This window comes from Cololabis saira, chromosome 9 (genome assembly GCF_033807715.1).
Source record: "Cololabis saira isolate AMF1-May2022 chromosome 9, fColSai1.1, whole genome shotgun sequence".
NCBI classification, from domain to species: Eukaryota; Metazoa; Chordata; class Actinopteri; order Beloniformes; family Belonidae; genus Cololabis; species Cololabis saira.
In genome coordinates this window covers 27,993,177-28,010,930 of record NC_084595.1, presented here as the reverse complement: position 1 = coordinate 28,010,930, position 17,754 = coordinate 27,993,177, and the positions used below count along the sequence as shown (strand labels likewise).

Genomic DNA, 17,754 nt, shown 5'->3' with positions numbered 1-17,754 from the left:
TGATTACCTCCTTTCACCGCCAGAGGGCGCTGCGAGGCGCTACATGTCTCCGTCAGTCAATCACCGCCTGTGAGAGCTGCGGAGAAGGTAAAGACAACACCAGACCGACGCACTCGCTTCAGGAGGCAAGCAAAAGTAACGCTCGCCATGGAGGACGTTTGCTGCAAGCCGCAGCTGGCACTTTCATAAAACTTTCGTCCATAGTTTTGTCCTGTTTTGCCCCTAACCTCTCATCTCCAGGAGGCAGCTGTTTTATTCACATTCAACAGACTTTGCGAGAGAGGCGCGGCTGGCTGAAACCTTAGCTCGCTGGTTGAAAGTTATTTCCAGTTCAGTCGAGTTCACAAGTCGAGGAAACGAGGCAGGATGTATCATGAAGAAACCGCGACGTTACAGAAGCCACGCTATGGAAGTAAGTAGCACCTTTTGTGTGAGGTTGTAAAGCTGGAGAGTATTAAGTGTTGGAGTTCAGGTGCCATCACAGGGATGATGAGCAGCAGGTGGCTCACCTGCAGCAGCAGCTGCTGCAGACTCAAGCACAGGCAACTACTTGGAACTGGAGAATAAAACCTTTCAGCTTTTTGGTTTGTAGCAGTGGCGTCAATTCAGTCGAAGCTAAGGTATGGCAAGGTTTTGAGTCACAGAACTTAACTAGAGTATCAATCAACACGTCCAGCAAATACTCATCACAGAAGTCTGCTATGAAGCTTATCTGTGTGGTCAAGAAAACTGGAACTTTTTCAAATGCAGTCTCGCTCACTGCAAAAACTCAAAATCTTACCAGGAATATTTGTCTTATTTCTAGTTAAAATGTCTCATTTTTAGTCAAAAAATCTCATTACACTTAAAACAAGAGTCATTAACAGAAAAATAACTTGTTATTTGACCATTTTGACCTGTTTCAAGTAAATTTTCACTTGAAATAAGTAGAAAAATCTGCCAGTGGGACAAGATTTATCTTTTCATTACAAGCAAAAAAATCTTGTTCCACTGGCAGATTTTTCCTCTTATTTTAAGTGAAAATCTACTTGAAACAGGTGAAAATTGTTGTTTTTGAGTCTTGTCTTAAATGTAACGAGATTTTTTTGACTAAAAATTAGACATTTTAACTAGAAATAAGACCAATATTCTTAAGATTTTGAGTTTTTGCAGTGTAAAATAACTAGTGAAATCGATCATGTTGTTCTGATTTGCATTTGTAGTTATTCTATATGTATTAAGTAATAGAATAATCAATACAAATAGACACATAGTAATTCCATAAATGTATTTAAAAAACAAACATTTACATTTTCCCTTGAAGCCAAGGTGTGGCGGCTGCCATACCTTGCCATACCCAATTGACGCCCCTGGTGTGTAGTCTGCTGTCATGGTGTTGTGTCGGTCACTTTGACGGTTGACAGCACATCAGCATGTGAGGCTTTTTTATCAATGGTTAAACATTAACTTCAGATTTACACTGCTGTTTAGAAATGTAGGGCTGACTTCGTCAAGAATGTAAGAAAGCAAACTGATATGGGAGTAAAAGTCAGACACATGTACATCTAAAAAGCTGGGCTTTTTATTCCCCACGTGAGGGGGTAGATATCCTGTCACAGGCCTTTTATCTATGGAGCCAAAGTACAACAAGGTAAAACCAATCAAGTGAAGGGCGTCTCTCGTCTTTAGGCTTTTTGTATTTTTGTTTTCATACTACTGATAATCCACAAAAAAACCCCAAACAATTATAATAAATTGTTGTATACAGGACTGTCTCAAAATTATTGTGATAAAGTTCTTTATTTTCTGTAATGCAATTACAAAAACAAAAATGTCATACATTCTGGATTCATTACAAATCAACTGAAATATTGCAAGCCTTTTATTATTGTAATATTGCTGATTATGGCTTACAGTTTAAGATTAAGATTCCCAGAATATTCTAATTTTTTGAGATAGGATATTTGAGTTTTCTTAAGCTGTAAGCCATGATCAGCAATATTAAAATAATAAAAGGCTTGCAATATTTCAGTTGATTTGTAATGAATCCAGAATGTATGACATTTTTGTTTTTTTGTAATTGCATTACAGAAAATCACAATATTCTAATTTTCTGAGACAGTCCTGTAAACTGTTGGCTGGTTTGTCATAATCCTATCTTTAATCAGTCACAGCATTGAATTAACCTAAGGTTGTTTTGTGTTTAAACTCACAAGTATCATTGTGGGGCAAAAGCAGGCCTCCTCTGTTATTGCTTCTGTAAAATGCTATATTAGCCACAGCTGATGGAGTTGCCAGTGAAACATAAAACCAAAGTCTGTCATCATTTATTTTTTTTAGAAAATCTGACCCTACAAAAAAAAATCTTGCAATAGAGAACCCCCCTTGCAGCTAAACAAACATGAGGTCCAAATCACAGAGACTGTAACACTGGTCAAGTGACACAAAAGCAACAAAGCCATCCTGATAGTTAAATATAACGCCTAGTGTGAGAGTGCAGACAGCCTCTTCCAGGAAGTGTGTCAATGAGTCAGAGGAGTTTGTGTAATGGTTGCACCGGAGGAGCTGGGGCGGCCTCTCATTTTACCCATGTCATTTGCATGCGCAGCTGGGGCGCTTAATTGTGGTTAGATTGCCATATGACATTCCCATGTCGGTGTAAAAGGTTTCAGTCAAGTGTTACAGTATGACAGTTGTGTGGTTGGCCCTTGCCTATCTTCATATTTGTTGCATGTCAGGCTTCTACTGAAACTTGGCCAACGGATGTCTCTGCAGGTGGTGGCTGAATGAGCAGAATTTAAGCAAATGCACTTGAGAGGTTTAAAAGATTCAGGTTAGCCACACAGATACTAAAGTGACAAGAGTTTCCTTTTTAGTTTCCCAAAAAATATTATTCTCCATGTTGTAGTTATAATGGAATAATATGCATTCTTGCAAAAAACAAAAGAAAACAGCGGGGGTGATCAGTGAATATTATTTGGCTTTGTTTATGTAGGATGGATCCATTAGCCATTTGGGTGACACAACCTCATACCACTTGTGAACAACGCCAGAAAAGATGTGGATTGTCACGTCAAGCCTTATCCATCATTTTTAAATCATGAACCCCTTAAAGCTGCGCTTGTTAGATTGATGCCCCAAACACTAGCCTTTAGTCCGGCAGGAGAAAGTTCAGCTCCTAAACTGAGACCTTAGGTCTGAGATCGTCCTTTCACTCCGCCAGAAATAAAGAGATTTGATTGGATTAGAGTCGGGGTAAGGTGTGTCGGGGAGGGGATTTCATTAAGCTTCAGGTATAGGTCAACTTTCAGCAGAAATCACTGTTTAGCTGAGCTCCACACCAGCGGCATTTTGAACAGTTTCTTGTTCATTGGCACATTCCCCATAGTTGCTGTTAGTAACTTAAACCTACATATGCAGGAAATATCTGCCCCGTGTTTGTGATTCGGTTGTATTCTGTTCTACTCTCTAAGATTGTAAATTAGTGTATCAGAATTCAGACGATTCAAGCAGTCACAAAGATGCTTTAGTGCTGGTGTCAGTATTTCATTGGTTGAGGTACCACCGTGTTTCATATACTTTTACTAAAGGAGTACATATCGTTAAAAGGTATTCTCTTGTGCTTCATAAAGAATGTGTTATTTTATCAGTGCTTTGTTAACAATCTAAAATGTTAATCATATTAACCTCTTGAATATTGAACAAGCATGATGTGTATTGAGATCTCAGAACTTGTCCAACTTCATAGAAATTAATTGACAGACAAGAGAACATCATATTCAAGAGTGCCTCAAATAAGTCAAAGCAAAGGCATGGGCTTGACTCTGTTTACTTTTTCCAGCCATTCAGGATGATGAAAGGCTGTCGGCTGAGGAGATGGATGAGAGGAGGAGGCAAAACATCGCCTACGAGTATCTGTGTCATCTGGAGGAGGCCAAACGGTAAGGTGGGAGGCGACGAAGGGGAAGATGGAGCAAATAAGAGGAACTTATTGGAACATGCTCACAACACAACCAACTTTCATCATATTGTTCTTTTTGTCCAAACTCTTTCTTTAGGAGTAAGACTGTTGAAAGCAGTAATAACTAAACGCAGAAACAGTGTGCATGTTAAGTAATGCTACAGACCTGCGAGCCTTTTTGAAAATATAATTAAATCAGGGAGGTGCTGACGTGGTGAAAGAGCAGCGCTCTTAACAAACACACATTAAGCATTTGTTTTCCCTCCAAAGTGAGTCCCTCCCAAAGACGTCATTAAACTGAATTTTTGAGGTGCCGGTTTGGTGTCCTTTTAAACTAAACCACTTCCTGTCTTCTTCATAAGACCATCCTCCTGCACAGGAAGGAACCAGAAGTTTGATAATTTCTCTTCTATCACTGATTTTTGTGCCACTCCCCAACTAGTCGCATAGAGATTGTTCCTCAAGATTAATAATTCATGCTAAAATTCAGTATGTTGTAGCCTCTCATGGCATTTCAGTAATTGGGCTTTTTGTTGGACTTCAGCTATGTTTGACATACCTTTGATGACAGATTGTTTGACAACTGAATATGCCCTTTGACCTGTGTAGCATGTTTGATTAAGCCACATTAACTTCTAATGTCACAGGTTGTTAAGGGTATGGGATAAAGTGAGCGGACTCAGACATCCATCATAATCACTCCTACATAATGACACTTTTTATAGTGTGTAGGCAGTTTAGTGGAAGGCTATTTGAGCTGTGCACACAGTATAGGCAACAGAATCTAATGGTGAAATGCCAGGGCTAACCTCAAAATGACCACGTTAAGCTTTGTGACTTTCACCTCTAATTTTGTCTGAGGTCCACTGAATTTCCATCAGTTTTGTCCTTGTTGGAATGGAAACTCCATTCTGTGAAATGTGTCAAGTTAGATTAGGATTAAAACAGAGCTTTTAATGACGCTGTAAGCCATGGAGAGCATGGGATTACGTGTGGTTTTAGGAGTCAGAGGCCTGTAGCATGAAAAAGGATTGAGAGTAACAAGGTAGTATTGCCATGGTAACCCTTGCTGACCACTTATTTTGGACAATGAGGGAGGGTAGGGTGGTGGTGGGGAGCTGATATGGAGAATGAAGGAATGCAGACAGGCTGATTAAAAATCTTAGTTTTTCACAACTACAGTCGTGCTGAAAATAAAGTAAACTATATTTCAGTTTGAAGTTTTGACGTATTGGGGACATCTGGTTTTTACCAGGTTTTAAAATGAGTTAAAGGGGACATATTATGGCATTTAATGTATATTTTAAACGGGCCTTGAATCTCTTAAAAACAATCAAAAGCTTGTTTTTTTTCTATATAAATCAGAAATTCAACCTCAGGGCCATGTCTTAATCTTTACCGCTTCTAACTTCATTCTCTATGAGGGATTCTGAGGGGAGGGGAGGCTATGATGATGAGGCTCTGCCCTGATTGGCTGCCTGAATGACGTGTAGCAGGGGAGGGCACTAAGCCTCGCACCGGGCAGAAGAGCAGCCGGCTGCATAAACTATTAAACCATGTCCCATGCGATGTGAGCGTCAGCGACAAAATCAATTCCATAAAGCCTGAATTACGGTCCTGCGTTAAATCGACGCGTACCCTACGCTGTAGGCTTTGCGTTGGTGTAACGCAGAACCATAAATCTGCCTTTAGTTACCTGAAGGGGGGAACGGGTCACCTCGTCTTCACACTAATTCACACAGGAAGATTTAATTGAATTCTAAACCGCACACCACAGTTATTTACTCAGATTCCTCATCATTTCATTTCTTATATTATAAGACAAATGAATCATGTTAACTGTAAAGAAATCACAACACTGAATGTTCACAAATGGCAACTTTATTGTTAAAAAAAAAAAAAAAAACATAAGTTGTATATAAATAACATTTATGCACTATTGCTGGCTCAAGGAAGGACCGTGCATTTCATCTGAAGGTGTCGTTGAACAGCTTCAGGTGCTTGGAAGATCTGAAACCAGACAGAAAAAAATGTATTACTAATAGAGCTCCGGTGTTACCTAAGTGTTAGGTAACACTGGAGCCGGCGGAGCTGCTCACCGGTCCGGTCCGGTGAGTGGCTCCGGTGCTCCGGAGCTGAGCTAAATACTTAGCCCATGCAAAGATCATACTTGTAGACAAATATAAATAACATAAAAAATTAACGTCACTTACCGCTGACTCGTGTGCAGTTGCCGGGTCCGCACTGTTGGTGCGGATCCTTTTATGAGGGTAAGTGTCGATGCAAAACCAATTTTTTCCTGTCCCTCGTTGTTGAAACAGCCACCGCTTCGGAACAATGGCGGACGCTCTTGCCGGACGGAGTTAGTTGTGGGCGTGGTTTCAAGCAGGGAGGCCGACTGAGGAGTGGTTTGTATTTTGCTTACGTAATGAAAATGCGCAAATCTGAACGGCTCGTAGAAGTCGCATGACACTGGAAGGATCATCCGGGCGGGGTGAACAGACACTGCAGAATTTGGTTGCTTTACTCCTTCTCTGTGTTGGCAGGGTGAGGGGAGACCACTTTACTGTATATATGTTAAAGCAAGAAAAAATTTGTTTTTCATAATAGGTCCCCTTTAAATACAAATTCAGAAAAACAATAGACATGACATATTACACATTATCATTAAAAATGTTGCGCACTCCATGATTTAACATCCTGTAGAAACTCTTTAAAATGCATCAAATCATTTTCTTAACACCAGTGACTTGAAGGTGTTCTTTTTTAAAGGGTTGCACCTAGTCATTGAAGTGGGCAAGCGATCACATTTCGGAGGGTTCACTGCAGCATTTCATTCAGATTTCAGTCAGAAAGAACATTGAAACAACTTAATGATTTTTCTTTTTGTAGATTGTTGTAGATTATCTGGTATATATTGGGATGACTGTCCTATTGCATGGGACAATAATACCAGGCCATGGTTGACTACAGGTTGCCCCAAATATGGACTGTGCATCGTGACCAAACTTTTTTACGTTGTGCTGAGATCTCACATTGTGTCGGAGACCTACATTTTGCCACCTAGTTCTTTTTTTCTAATGGTAGCTCTTCTGTAAAACTCAGTCATGTGAAGTCTCTTCTTGATTATGTTGTCATAAGCTTTATATTTAATATACTCTCTGTATAGGCCTGTAGATTTTGGGTGTTTTTTGCAATCTCTCTTGACATTGGCGTGAAGTGGAATAAAGACGTCAACTACTCGGAAAATTGGAGACTGTCTCAATAATTTTCTACATCTGAATAACCCTTCTCACTGTGAGATGACAGGCTTGACATTATTTTGAAGTGGTCTTATAAACCATCACAGACAGATGGGCAGTACCGGTTGATTTTCTAAGATCTTACTTGAGGTCTTTCCTCCTTGGCATCGCTATGACCATTGTGGTAATCCTGTTTGTACCTCTAATCCGGAGGTGGGCAATTCTTGGTCCTCGAGGGCCGTGTCCTGCACGTTTTACGTGTTTTCCCTGCCTCAGCACACCTGATTCCAATTAAAGATGTCACAGATATGTCTATCAGGGTTGTGTTTAAGAAGGGGCACATCTAAAATGCACGACTCTCAAGGACCAAGAATTGCCCACCTCTTCTCTAGGCCAAGGTTGCAGCCAAGGTGCCTCTGCAAATGTTAGTTCTGATATTCTTTTGCCCATTATCAAAGTGGCTTTTGTAAGTGATAAGACATAAATAACTGGTGGAGTGCAGAATGGGGTCAATGGCAGGATTTCATCATCACATGATATTGGATGAACCACTGTTGAGTCATAAAACACATTTTTGGACAAAATCCAGGAATTCACTCCAATGTCCAGACTAATAAAGCATTTTAAAACTAAATAATAAATTGGAGAAACTTGTCATGTATTTTTTTTTTTTATTTTTTTTTTTTTAGATTTAATTAAAAATTGTGTAAATTAAATACAGTGACTTTCTATATCATTGGTTGCTTAAGGTGAGTGGGTGAGGCATTTTGTCTTAAATTTCACCCATACTTGAAGCCCTGTTTTGTTTTTTGTTTATTTTGTCATGTCTATCATTTTTGGATTTTATTTGGAATAACAAAGTAATTGTGCAGTATTATGCTTTACAGCAGTTTTGCTTGGTGGCTGATTTGCTACTGGTGTGGGGTAAGTTGAAGATTTAATTCCCTTGAACCTGTCATAGCTACACAGACGATTGTTTTATATTTTGTTGGTCCTAGATTTATCGCTCTGGGGCAATTGGTGTCAGTCAGTTGCAGGCCACATGCACTCACTTGTAGTGTGGTTTCTAGAAAGAAACTTGTGCCCTCAATGGAAAGTAAACAGTTTATGGTTTACATTTGAAGATGTTTGTATTGTTTTTTTTTTTTGTTTTGTTCTTGAATAGAAACCCATTTTGGTTTGCTTTGATGTAGGTCCAGCCCTTTGCCATGTAGGGCACACCCTAACCGACCATAATTGCTGAATTTTTCTAATTACACCCAGAGGCACAGTCAGGATGGATGGCCTAGGAGAATTATAATCCTCTTGTCTGAGTTACATAAACTCTTATGACCATATGATTTTGTTGCCACTATACAAAGAGCTAAAGGTGTCACTCATTATTTTCTGCATCTTGATGTCATCCTGATGTTATTTTGGAAGTACTGACATGAAGCAGTGATCCATATCAAGCAACTATGACACTTTTCTCAGGATGTTGGTGAGCTTTGCTCTATTTTTCATCTTAAGAGCTCTGCTGTGCTCACAAAAAAGTTATGGCTCTTTTTAGTTGTCATGTGAGTGGTGTTACGACCAGTAATGGGTCTGTTTTTTTATGTTGAGTAGAAACACTTGGACAGCATTGTTACTTGTTTAATGAGGCAATCCGTGGATCACCAAAAACGGGATAATAAACTCACATTACTTGATAAAAGATCATCCGATTCCTCACCCCTTAGGCATACACTCAAACCCATGACAAAGCTATATGATGCAAGGTTCAAAAATGTGTTCTGTGTTGAGAGAAATATGCACATTAGAAAAGCTTACTTATTACCGGTATGTGTTTAAAGGTGGGCGATGTTTACATTATTCCAAAGCTGTGTTTTGCTCAGCTTTGTGGCTCACAGATTAGACAATAACAGGAAGGCCTTTTTTTGGGAGAGCTGTAAACAAGACTACCAGCCTGTCCAGTTTCAGGAGACAAGTCTTCCATTGTTTTAGGTGCAGGAAGTTAAGTTTCACAGGAGAGATCTGTAACCCATGCAGGATGTTTCTTGACTGTGTTAAATGAACCAAATACTTTTTTTTTTTTTTTAATGACTTTGGCTACTATCGGTCCTCGTCGTCAGTATTTTGAGTTCCGTAGAGTATCTAAAAAGGTAAATGTATTTTAATGTCTTTCATGACTTTCATGACTTTCACCACATAGCTGTAATATTTGCTCCATCAGTATCACTTTTGTAGTAAGTGCATTTATTTTAATACAACAATTACATTTGCTTAATAATATTATTAGATAACAGAAGTACACAACTTTAGTTATGTAAACTATAATTAAACAAAATTTGACCTTCTGCATACAGAGAGCTGGGATGGGCTCCAGCTACTATGTGTAAGAATCATACATTTGAATATTTAAATATCAGTGATTCATATGCCTTATCTCTTTGACCTATTAGAGATAATATAAGTCATTGAAGTGTTTTATCTACTAGCGTAAAATTAAATGATGAAGAGACATTTGTTAGCTGAGGGCATATTCTAATCAAATGACTATCATGTTGATAGTATTGAATAGATACAACGTTTAGGCCAAGCTCAAACACTGTCCAGGAGGCAAACTGAGGGAAGGAAACATGAGATGTCTTAAATATTGGTACTTTTTGATGATGATTTTCTGTTTTCTGTTTTCTGGACTATAAGCCGCACCTGCATATATGCCGCATCCGCTCTATTTAAAAAAAAAAAAAAAGATATCCAAGCCGCAGATATTTCTGTTGTTAGATTAGATATTTACTACATGTACAGAAGGATTTTGAACTGTAAATGATGTACATGTTTGTACCTAAATAGATCCTTTCCTAACAGTGTCTTTTAACACGGCAGCAACTTTGCTGATTAAAACGGGACAGAACCAAGAGAAAATAACCGGTATTTATTTATCTGTTTGAAATTTGCTTCTACCTACTTCTATCTGCTAAAGAAGAAGTAGTGTATTCTTCTTTGCATTTATTTTGTCTTAGTTTTGATTCTAATTCCGGTTAGAGCGGTGGAAGAAAAATCCACAGAATAGCTGCACCTTTGTATAAACCGCATGGTTCAAAACCTATGAAAAAAAGTAGCGGCTTATAGTCCGGAATATACGGTAGTTGGTAGTCATTTTCAACTCGATCACCACTCTCTGTAGCACAGTTCCTGCTGTTGGCAGGCGCTAATCTATTCCTTTACCCATGTTTGTAGCATGTAGCTCCTGTGTGTTTTGTCTTGCAGATGCTAAGGGCCAATCCCAATTCTCCTTCACTCGCCCTTCTTTTCTCCACTCGCACTTCTTTTCTTCCCTAAGCCCTAAAAAAGAAGGGGGAGATTTTAGGGCACTTGAGATCTAGGGCACTTGGCCCAGGTGCCTGTCCCATTTCTCCCCCTACCCCTCGTTTCCATCCCTACCCTGATAAGGAAGCAGAGAGCCAAAAGCTGTTTTAATTTCAGCTGTAGCTCTGTTAATATGGCACTTTATTAAGTTTTAATATTTTTTCAGGTATAAAGGTAACCTTAAGATCCGCAACCGGGGCTCAGTTTATCCAAATAACGCCTGTTGAGAAATTTGACCCAATGTTTTCGGAGATGAGAAGAGCCGCCGCCCCAGGGGAGCAGCAGCAGCTCACAGCCCGAAAACAGACGTAGCCGCCGGGTCAGGCTGCTCCGTCAGCCCCGGGAGAGAAACTCTCTCTGGGACGCTGCTCTGTTGAGAATCACGCCGGCTGAAATAAATCATTTAGGAAGATGTTGGTTTAATAGATGAAATCTAACAGTTGTAGCTACGCCTGTTAAGAAATTTGCTCCGAAATTTCGAGATTTCTGTCTGCCGGGTCCGGAGTTTAGGTCCGCGTTAAATCGACGCAGACCTTACGGCGTAGGGTACGGTGTACGGCGCGCGTCGCCGCGTACATCGACGCAGACCTTACGGCGTAGGTTGCGTAACCTCCGCCGTAGGCTCTGCGTTGGTGTAACGTGGAACCATAAATCCCTTTATTCTGCCGTGATGATCGGCAACTTTATCTGAAAGTGTGTAAATTACCCAGATAACAGCTGGATTACTTTGTGGTTTCTGAAGACTATTATATCAGAAACATCCAAAACAAATCTGACGAGTCACAAGATTATTTCTCTCTATTTCTCTGAGACCAGTCTGCCTGTTTGCCTTCGGTCGGCGAGTCAAATCGACGCAGAGCCTACGGCAAAAGCATTCTGGGAAATTTTCATACCCCCTCGCTCGCCAAGTCAGCATCTGAAATCCCTCGATTTGAAGGGGCTATTCTCAGCCCCTAGCCCTCGTTATGCCCCCTCCCCCTTGGTGAAAAGAGGAATTGGGACACCACTACCTTCACGGGAACGCGCAAAAGTTAGGGTTAGTGAAGAAAACGAGGGCGAGGGGGAGTATTGGGACGCAGCCTAAGTCTCTAGTGATGTGATGAGCTGCCTCCCTTGGCTGGCTGCATAGTGTGCCTTTACCAACACAGCTGCCGTCTGATAAGCCTGCCTGTTCATTAGATTGATATTCTTAGGTGTTAGCTGATACTAATTTTAAAGCCTGTAGAAGTGGATTTTCTGCATATGGAGAGTAATGGCATATTGTTAAATAAAATATTGTTAAAATATTTTTTGGAGAAAGTAAGAAAGTACCAAAAACACAATTGTAAAACAAATAGGGAGTCTATCCACTTTATAAAACCTTTTATGAATATTGGCAGAGTCCTGCTTTATGAAGTTACAGCAGTGGTTGGACATAGCTGGCTATGTGAATTGTTTCATTACTCAAGGTGAATAACCTACACACTTGACTGAGTCGGCTTTTAAAGTGCATGGTGTGTCTCCTTATTGTGCTGACAGTTGTTTTGCTAAACGGATCCTTTGAACGCCAGCATGACCTTAATTAATCTAAACAAGGTGCTATATGTATGCATGTGGGAGGGAGTGTGAAGGGAGGCAGGATTTGCTGGTGTAAATGAAGGCATCAAAAGTATAACTCAAGCAAGCTAAATCACTGTAAAACAGCTCTTTGTTCTCTCAGTAAAAGACAAGTTCAGTTGTAGACTGATGAGCATAACAGTAAAAGCTAACTCAGATTTTTACTGAGGTTTTTAACAGTCAGGACGGAGGTGTAACCATAGCAGTAAATATGATGTCAGTTGTGGGCAGAAGGATAATGTGTAACAGACTCTCATACCACGATGATTCACCATACTCACTAATCATTCACTAGTTCTTTTGGAATGGGTTTTTTCTCATTTTCCTTTGAATAGTCTGGCTGAGAGTACAGCCATGAAACTCCTGTTAAAGGGAAATTACACATCAGTTTAAAACGAAGTGGCGTAACTCTAATACAGTGAATATTCTCTATTCATCATTTGAGAAGTTTTAGTTTCAAAAAATCTTTGATCATTTGGTAGTTATACAATTTACTTTATTTCATGACTTTTATTTTTCACAAGTGCAGCTCATGGATCCGTGCTCATCTTGATCACAGTTGACCTCACATTGACCACTTGACGAGTAACGTAAGCTCTAAGTAGAGACTGTACTGTACGTGTATGAGCAACCCCCTTCCTAAAGTATGCTGGAGTCAGAGTGGGTGTTGTCTGTAACAATGTCCATTCCCCTGAAGCCAGCAGACCACTTCAGTGTTAACCTTGTGAGCGCCATGAATATTTATTGTACATTTGGGTCTGGGTAGCATAATGAATGCCAACGGTAAAATCTGAAATGTAACCAGGGTTTATCTTTTTAGTATTAGGTTATTAGGTTAAACATTTTCACTTTGGGTCAGAAAGGGCTGCTGGTGTTGGGAAAATCCAGTATTTGTTGACTACAGTCCATGCAGGCATTCAGGTACCAATTATCTTTCCCCTGCTAGGTGTAGATATCAGATGGGAGTGTAACAATGGAGCAGTAACTGTAGCAATGTGGAAAGAAGCTGATAAATGTTCTGCTACCAGTGATTTATCTGAAAGTTCATGTTCTCTTTACTCAATAAGCTAGGCTCTATACAGTATATTAGTGATGATTGAACACATTGTTCTAATCTTCTTTCTACTGGTTGAACAACAGTTTGATGTATGGACTTTCGAATATGTTTGCTTAGAATTTCGGTAAGCTGATGAATATTTTTATGAAAATCATTTGTCTCATGATTGTGTCCTTCCAGGTGGATGGAGGCCTGCTTAGATGAGGATTTACCCCCAACTACAGAACTTGAGGAGGGACTTAGGAATGGTGTTTATCTTGGCAAACTTGCCAATTTTTTTGCCCCAAAAATGGTGGCTGAGAAAAAGATCTATGACAGAGATCAGTGCAGATATAAGGTAAGTCCTCTCCACTGACCTGCTATAGATAAAGTCATGCTTGTTCCACATTTGGATTTTTTTTTTTTTATCACACGACATCGTTTGTGATTTTGAGATTGTTAAAAAAAACTTTTTATGGTTAAACAGTTAACACAGAAAAGGGTACAAGGTGGAATGCCAGTCTTTGGGAACTATGTTGTATGCAGCAACTGTGTTGACATAGTAAACCACATAAAAAAAAAAAAAATTGAATAACTTTTGACTGCACTGGAAAAACGTGTATTAACTTTGACGTATTGTCTCTTTTTTTTTTCATGTCTGTGTTTTCCTGTGGTTCTTTTAGAGCAAAGGGCTGCACTTCAGACACACTGACAACACAGTGCAGTGGCTCAGAGCCATGGAGTCAGTGGGCCTCCCCAAGGTAAGAGGCTCGAGCAGACACCCGTTCCCTTTTTCACGAAGAGGGACTTGCCAGCGATAGGAATTCACTGATTTTTTTTATTTTTTATTATATCTTCTTTTTTTTCAGCCTGACCGGTAATCAACCCCTCCTTTTTTTACCTATTCCATTTTGAGCAAACACCACTTTACGCGAGTACATTCAACATGAAAGTAAAACGTAGACTTGAATATTGTTGGACCCCCAACATCACCACATTTCTTTCCTAAAGAGCAGTTTTCTAGTCTCTTTGGTGGTGAAATCAGAGATCACCCCTCTGTTTAGACAACACTGGGTGTCAGATGAGTACAAACTGCTGATTGCTTCGATGACTTTATAGCATGACAATGACTGATGAGGAACTGATGATGGCTTGCCATTGGCTAAGCTGATTGCCAATCAAAAGGCTACACCCCATGGTATAAATAAACTTATTGGTATGAATTAATCTGAGGTGGTACTAAAGTCTGCAATGTGAAATCTAGATATGGAGACCAAAACTGTTTTTGCGAACCAGAATCTAAACATGTTCATTGGACATTTAACATTTTTTCCATAGAGGTGAATTCATACAAAGCAGTAAAATGTGTTTAAATTCCCCTGATAAAGTACATATAATAATATGCAGTAGTCAACATTTTGAAATTGATCAAAAACAAATGATATGCAAGAATTTTGAACAATATCTGTTCTTGTCTTAGGACAAGTTTGATGAAATGTTTTGATCCACTTTAAATGTTGACTGCTGTCAACATTTAAAGCTAAATCCACACTGCTGGAAGTGCTTCAGAGAAGGTTCAGTGACACTGAAGAGTAGCTACAGTTTACCCTGGCTTCAGTTATTGACCCCAGGCAAGTTACAAAGTCGAGGTTTATAGCCTGCTGTTATTATAATAATTATAAACAATAATACATAGTAGCAAATGACTGTATAACTATTTCATCTAATATTTTATAATAAAAACAATGCTATAACATATGCCAAATGATACAGAAACCATGATCTAAAAAAACTAAAACTTAGTGTGTAGCTTGGGGTATAAAAAAAATTGTATAAAGTTCTTAAGAAAAGTTGGAAGTAGCGGCAATAGTCTATCTGTAGTTCGCACTTAGTGAAAAATCGGAATTGGCCAAGAAAATTGCACTTGGTGCATATCTAATCTTTAATGTTGCTCTCAAGACCTGCTGGTTGGAAGACTCAACTGCATCAAAACATTCCTTTCCAGCCACAGCTGTTTCATTTTCAAGCTGAACAAACAATATAAGGAATCATCAGGACAACAACCAGTTTGCTATTTGATAAAACAAGCACTGCACTGGCAGAACCCAGGATCTTCCTGTATTTTTATTGTTTTGTTGGCGAACTGGAAAGACCTGAGGTTGCCTGTGACATGAATGTGGTTTATATGATGCTTCAATACTAAAATTCTGTGTTAACATTTTATTACAAACAACATTTTTTTTGATAGATCGTTTAATTTCTACTTATAGTAACTACAATACTTCAGAGTTTATAAAGTGACTTCTGAACAGCAGATTTTATTTATTTTGTTTTTTTCTATTAAAAGTATAGTTTTAATGCTCTCTGTAAAAAAAATGACTTTCACAATGGCACTTGCTTTATTCACATGTTTTATATCTCATACATATTCATTTTACAGTGCATGAATTTTACCTAATTTTCTGCTGCTTTGTTGCATATAGCCACATATTTCACACATAAAATTGTAATGAGGGTGTGACACATCTGATAGAGCTGTATTAACGTCTTTGCATAATTATGAGAACACAAAAAACTTCACTGAACTGCATCCTGGAAAACAAAATGAGCTGATTTCCACTTTGGATTTCTTCAAAATATTATTGGGAAGGTTGAAACTGTTGTTCTCCTAAAACCTCAACTGGAGAGAAATGTGCTCTCACATTATGCTTTTACATATCATACAGTGTTAAAAGTATTCATCTCCAATATTAAGCCCTTTTTAGTAGTCTTTAAAATTTAAAATAATCTCAGTAAAATATTTACTGAGATTTTACAAAAGTTACAGAAATCATAGAAATATCTAATGTGCCTGTTTTGGAGGGGAAAACGTAGTTTAACAGATTACTGTGACCATCAGTACAAATGATGGCGGTGACTAGTACCACTTATTATTGTTTCTACTTTTTGTTTTCCTTTCAGATTTTCTATCCTGAAACAACAGATGTCTATGATCGCAAAAACATGCCCAAGGTGGTCTACTGCATACATGCATTGAGGTAATTGAAACAAAAACAGTGTTTTTCCTTTCTTTTTCTTTTGCCCCTTCACTTCACTTTCCTTGTGCAGGGTGTACAGTACTTGTGAAAGCAGAGTTACTCTTCTGTGCAGTGGCAGACTGACCTTTTGCCTTCTCTGAAAGGTGCCACACCTGAATGTTGAGTGTGATTTTATTTCTTGGACACAAATATAAACCATTGATCTCAACTGTCGCCCTCTTATGGGAATCTGAAAATTTGAATTAAACAGCCGAGCGACTGGGCACATTGAAGTAGGAAAGCATTACACTGGGGTATAAATATTATAGGAGCCAAATATGTTGTTGTTCACTCTGTGTGTCTGTGGGTGGCGCTGTGTTGTTACCTGAGCCACAGGTATAAAGGTGATGACATAACATTTGTGTGTCAGATGTTTGGCCCGGAAAGGCCAAAGGTTTTTGACCGCTGTGGATCTAAAGTTAAAACGTTATGCTTTGTCTGAGCAATCCTAATGAAGTGGCAATACATACAGTTTTAATTGCATCAGAAGAAAAGCGTCCTGGCTCGTCCGTCACCGCCGGGGAACGTGGGCAGCAGAAGCCAAAAGCACGTCGACCAGGTTCTATCTAGGTCAAACATTCTCAGTAGCCAAAAGCATTGGGCTTGGCTCCTTCAAATATTTTATTTTTGGGGAGGGCGTTCAAAAAAAATGTCTCCTCGTTGCGCTGACGTTTACCCTGGCTCTTATTTACTGTGTATGTATCTTCTTTTGCAGATGATGTCAAACACACAGGTTCAACATGTGGTTATTATTCGGTTCACACAGAAGTTTATTATAGCTCAAGGATGTATCTGTGAAACTATTACTAATACTGCACCTTTTTTAAAATCTATATGTCAAAAGCAGAAATGGTGCCTGGGAGGTGATATGAAACAGAAACTGAACATTTTAAATTCTACTCTTGTGAGATGATGTTAAAGGTCAAGCAGACCTTTTTATCATTTCCATTTGATATGTCCTATTTTTTATTTTTTAAACTAACATATATGAGCTCCACCCATGAAGCTACCGTATAACCAGCCGGCAAATCAATAATTTACAGTTTAACAGACTCCTTCAGGACTTTGAATTGCTTGTTTGCTCAAACAAACATTCAGTTATGGCATACATGGGAAGTAAATTCAGATTATAAATGCTATACGTTTTTGTTTTGAGCCTAGCCACCTTGAGGATGCAGGCTGCACACAAGCCACTGTGCAAATTATTGTTTCTTTTCCGTCCTTGAGAATTTCCAAATAGGTTTTGATACCTTTATTTATTTATTTTCTTTCTAGTTTAATGATTTAATTGCCAGTTTTTGAATATATTTTTAATTAAAGGTTTGGTACTTATACTGTAATGTGGGTAGATTGCTCTCTGGTTTTGACTTGAGGTAGTTGCTTACACAACTGGGATTACTTTGAATGACCTGAGGAGCACTTTTTTTAATGAAATCTATCTTACCCATGCAGTCATCCAAACACAGTTTTAGGGAGTGGTTATGTGAACTGCCTGGATTGTTTTCTCTGCTG

At 38.9% G+C, this 17,754-nt stretch overlaps 1 protein-coding gene across 1 annotated transcript in view; it reads left to right on the top strand.

The window, feature by feature from the left end:
* The first annotated feature begins 105 nt into the window (after positions 1–105).
* iqgap2 (IQ motif containing GTPase activating protein 2) overlaps positions 106–17,754 on the top strand; it is a 44,979-nt gene continuing 27,330 nt past the window's right edge. The window contains exons 1-5 of the mRNA XM_061729025.1: positions 106–412; positions 3,821–3,920; positions 13,367–13,523; positions 13,849–13,926; positions 16,127–16,203. Coding sequence (XP_061585009.1) covers positions 367–412; positions 3,821–3,920; positions 13,367–13,523; positions 13,849–13,926; positions 16,127–16,203 — 458 coding nt within the window. The 5' untranslated portion in view covers positions 106–366. The remainder of the gene's footprint in view (positions 413–3,820; positions 3,921–13,366; positions 13,524–13,848; positions 13,927–16,126; positions 16,204–17,754) is intronic.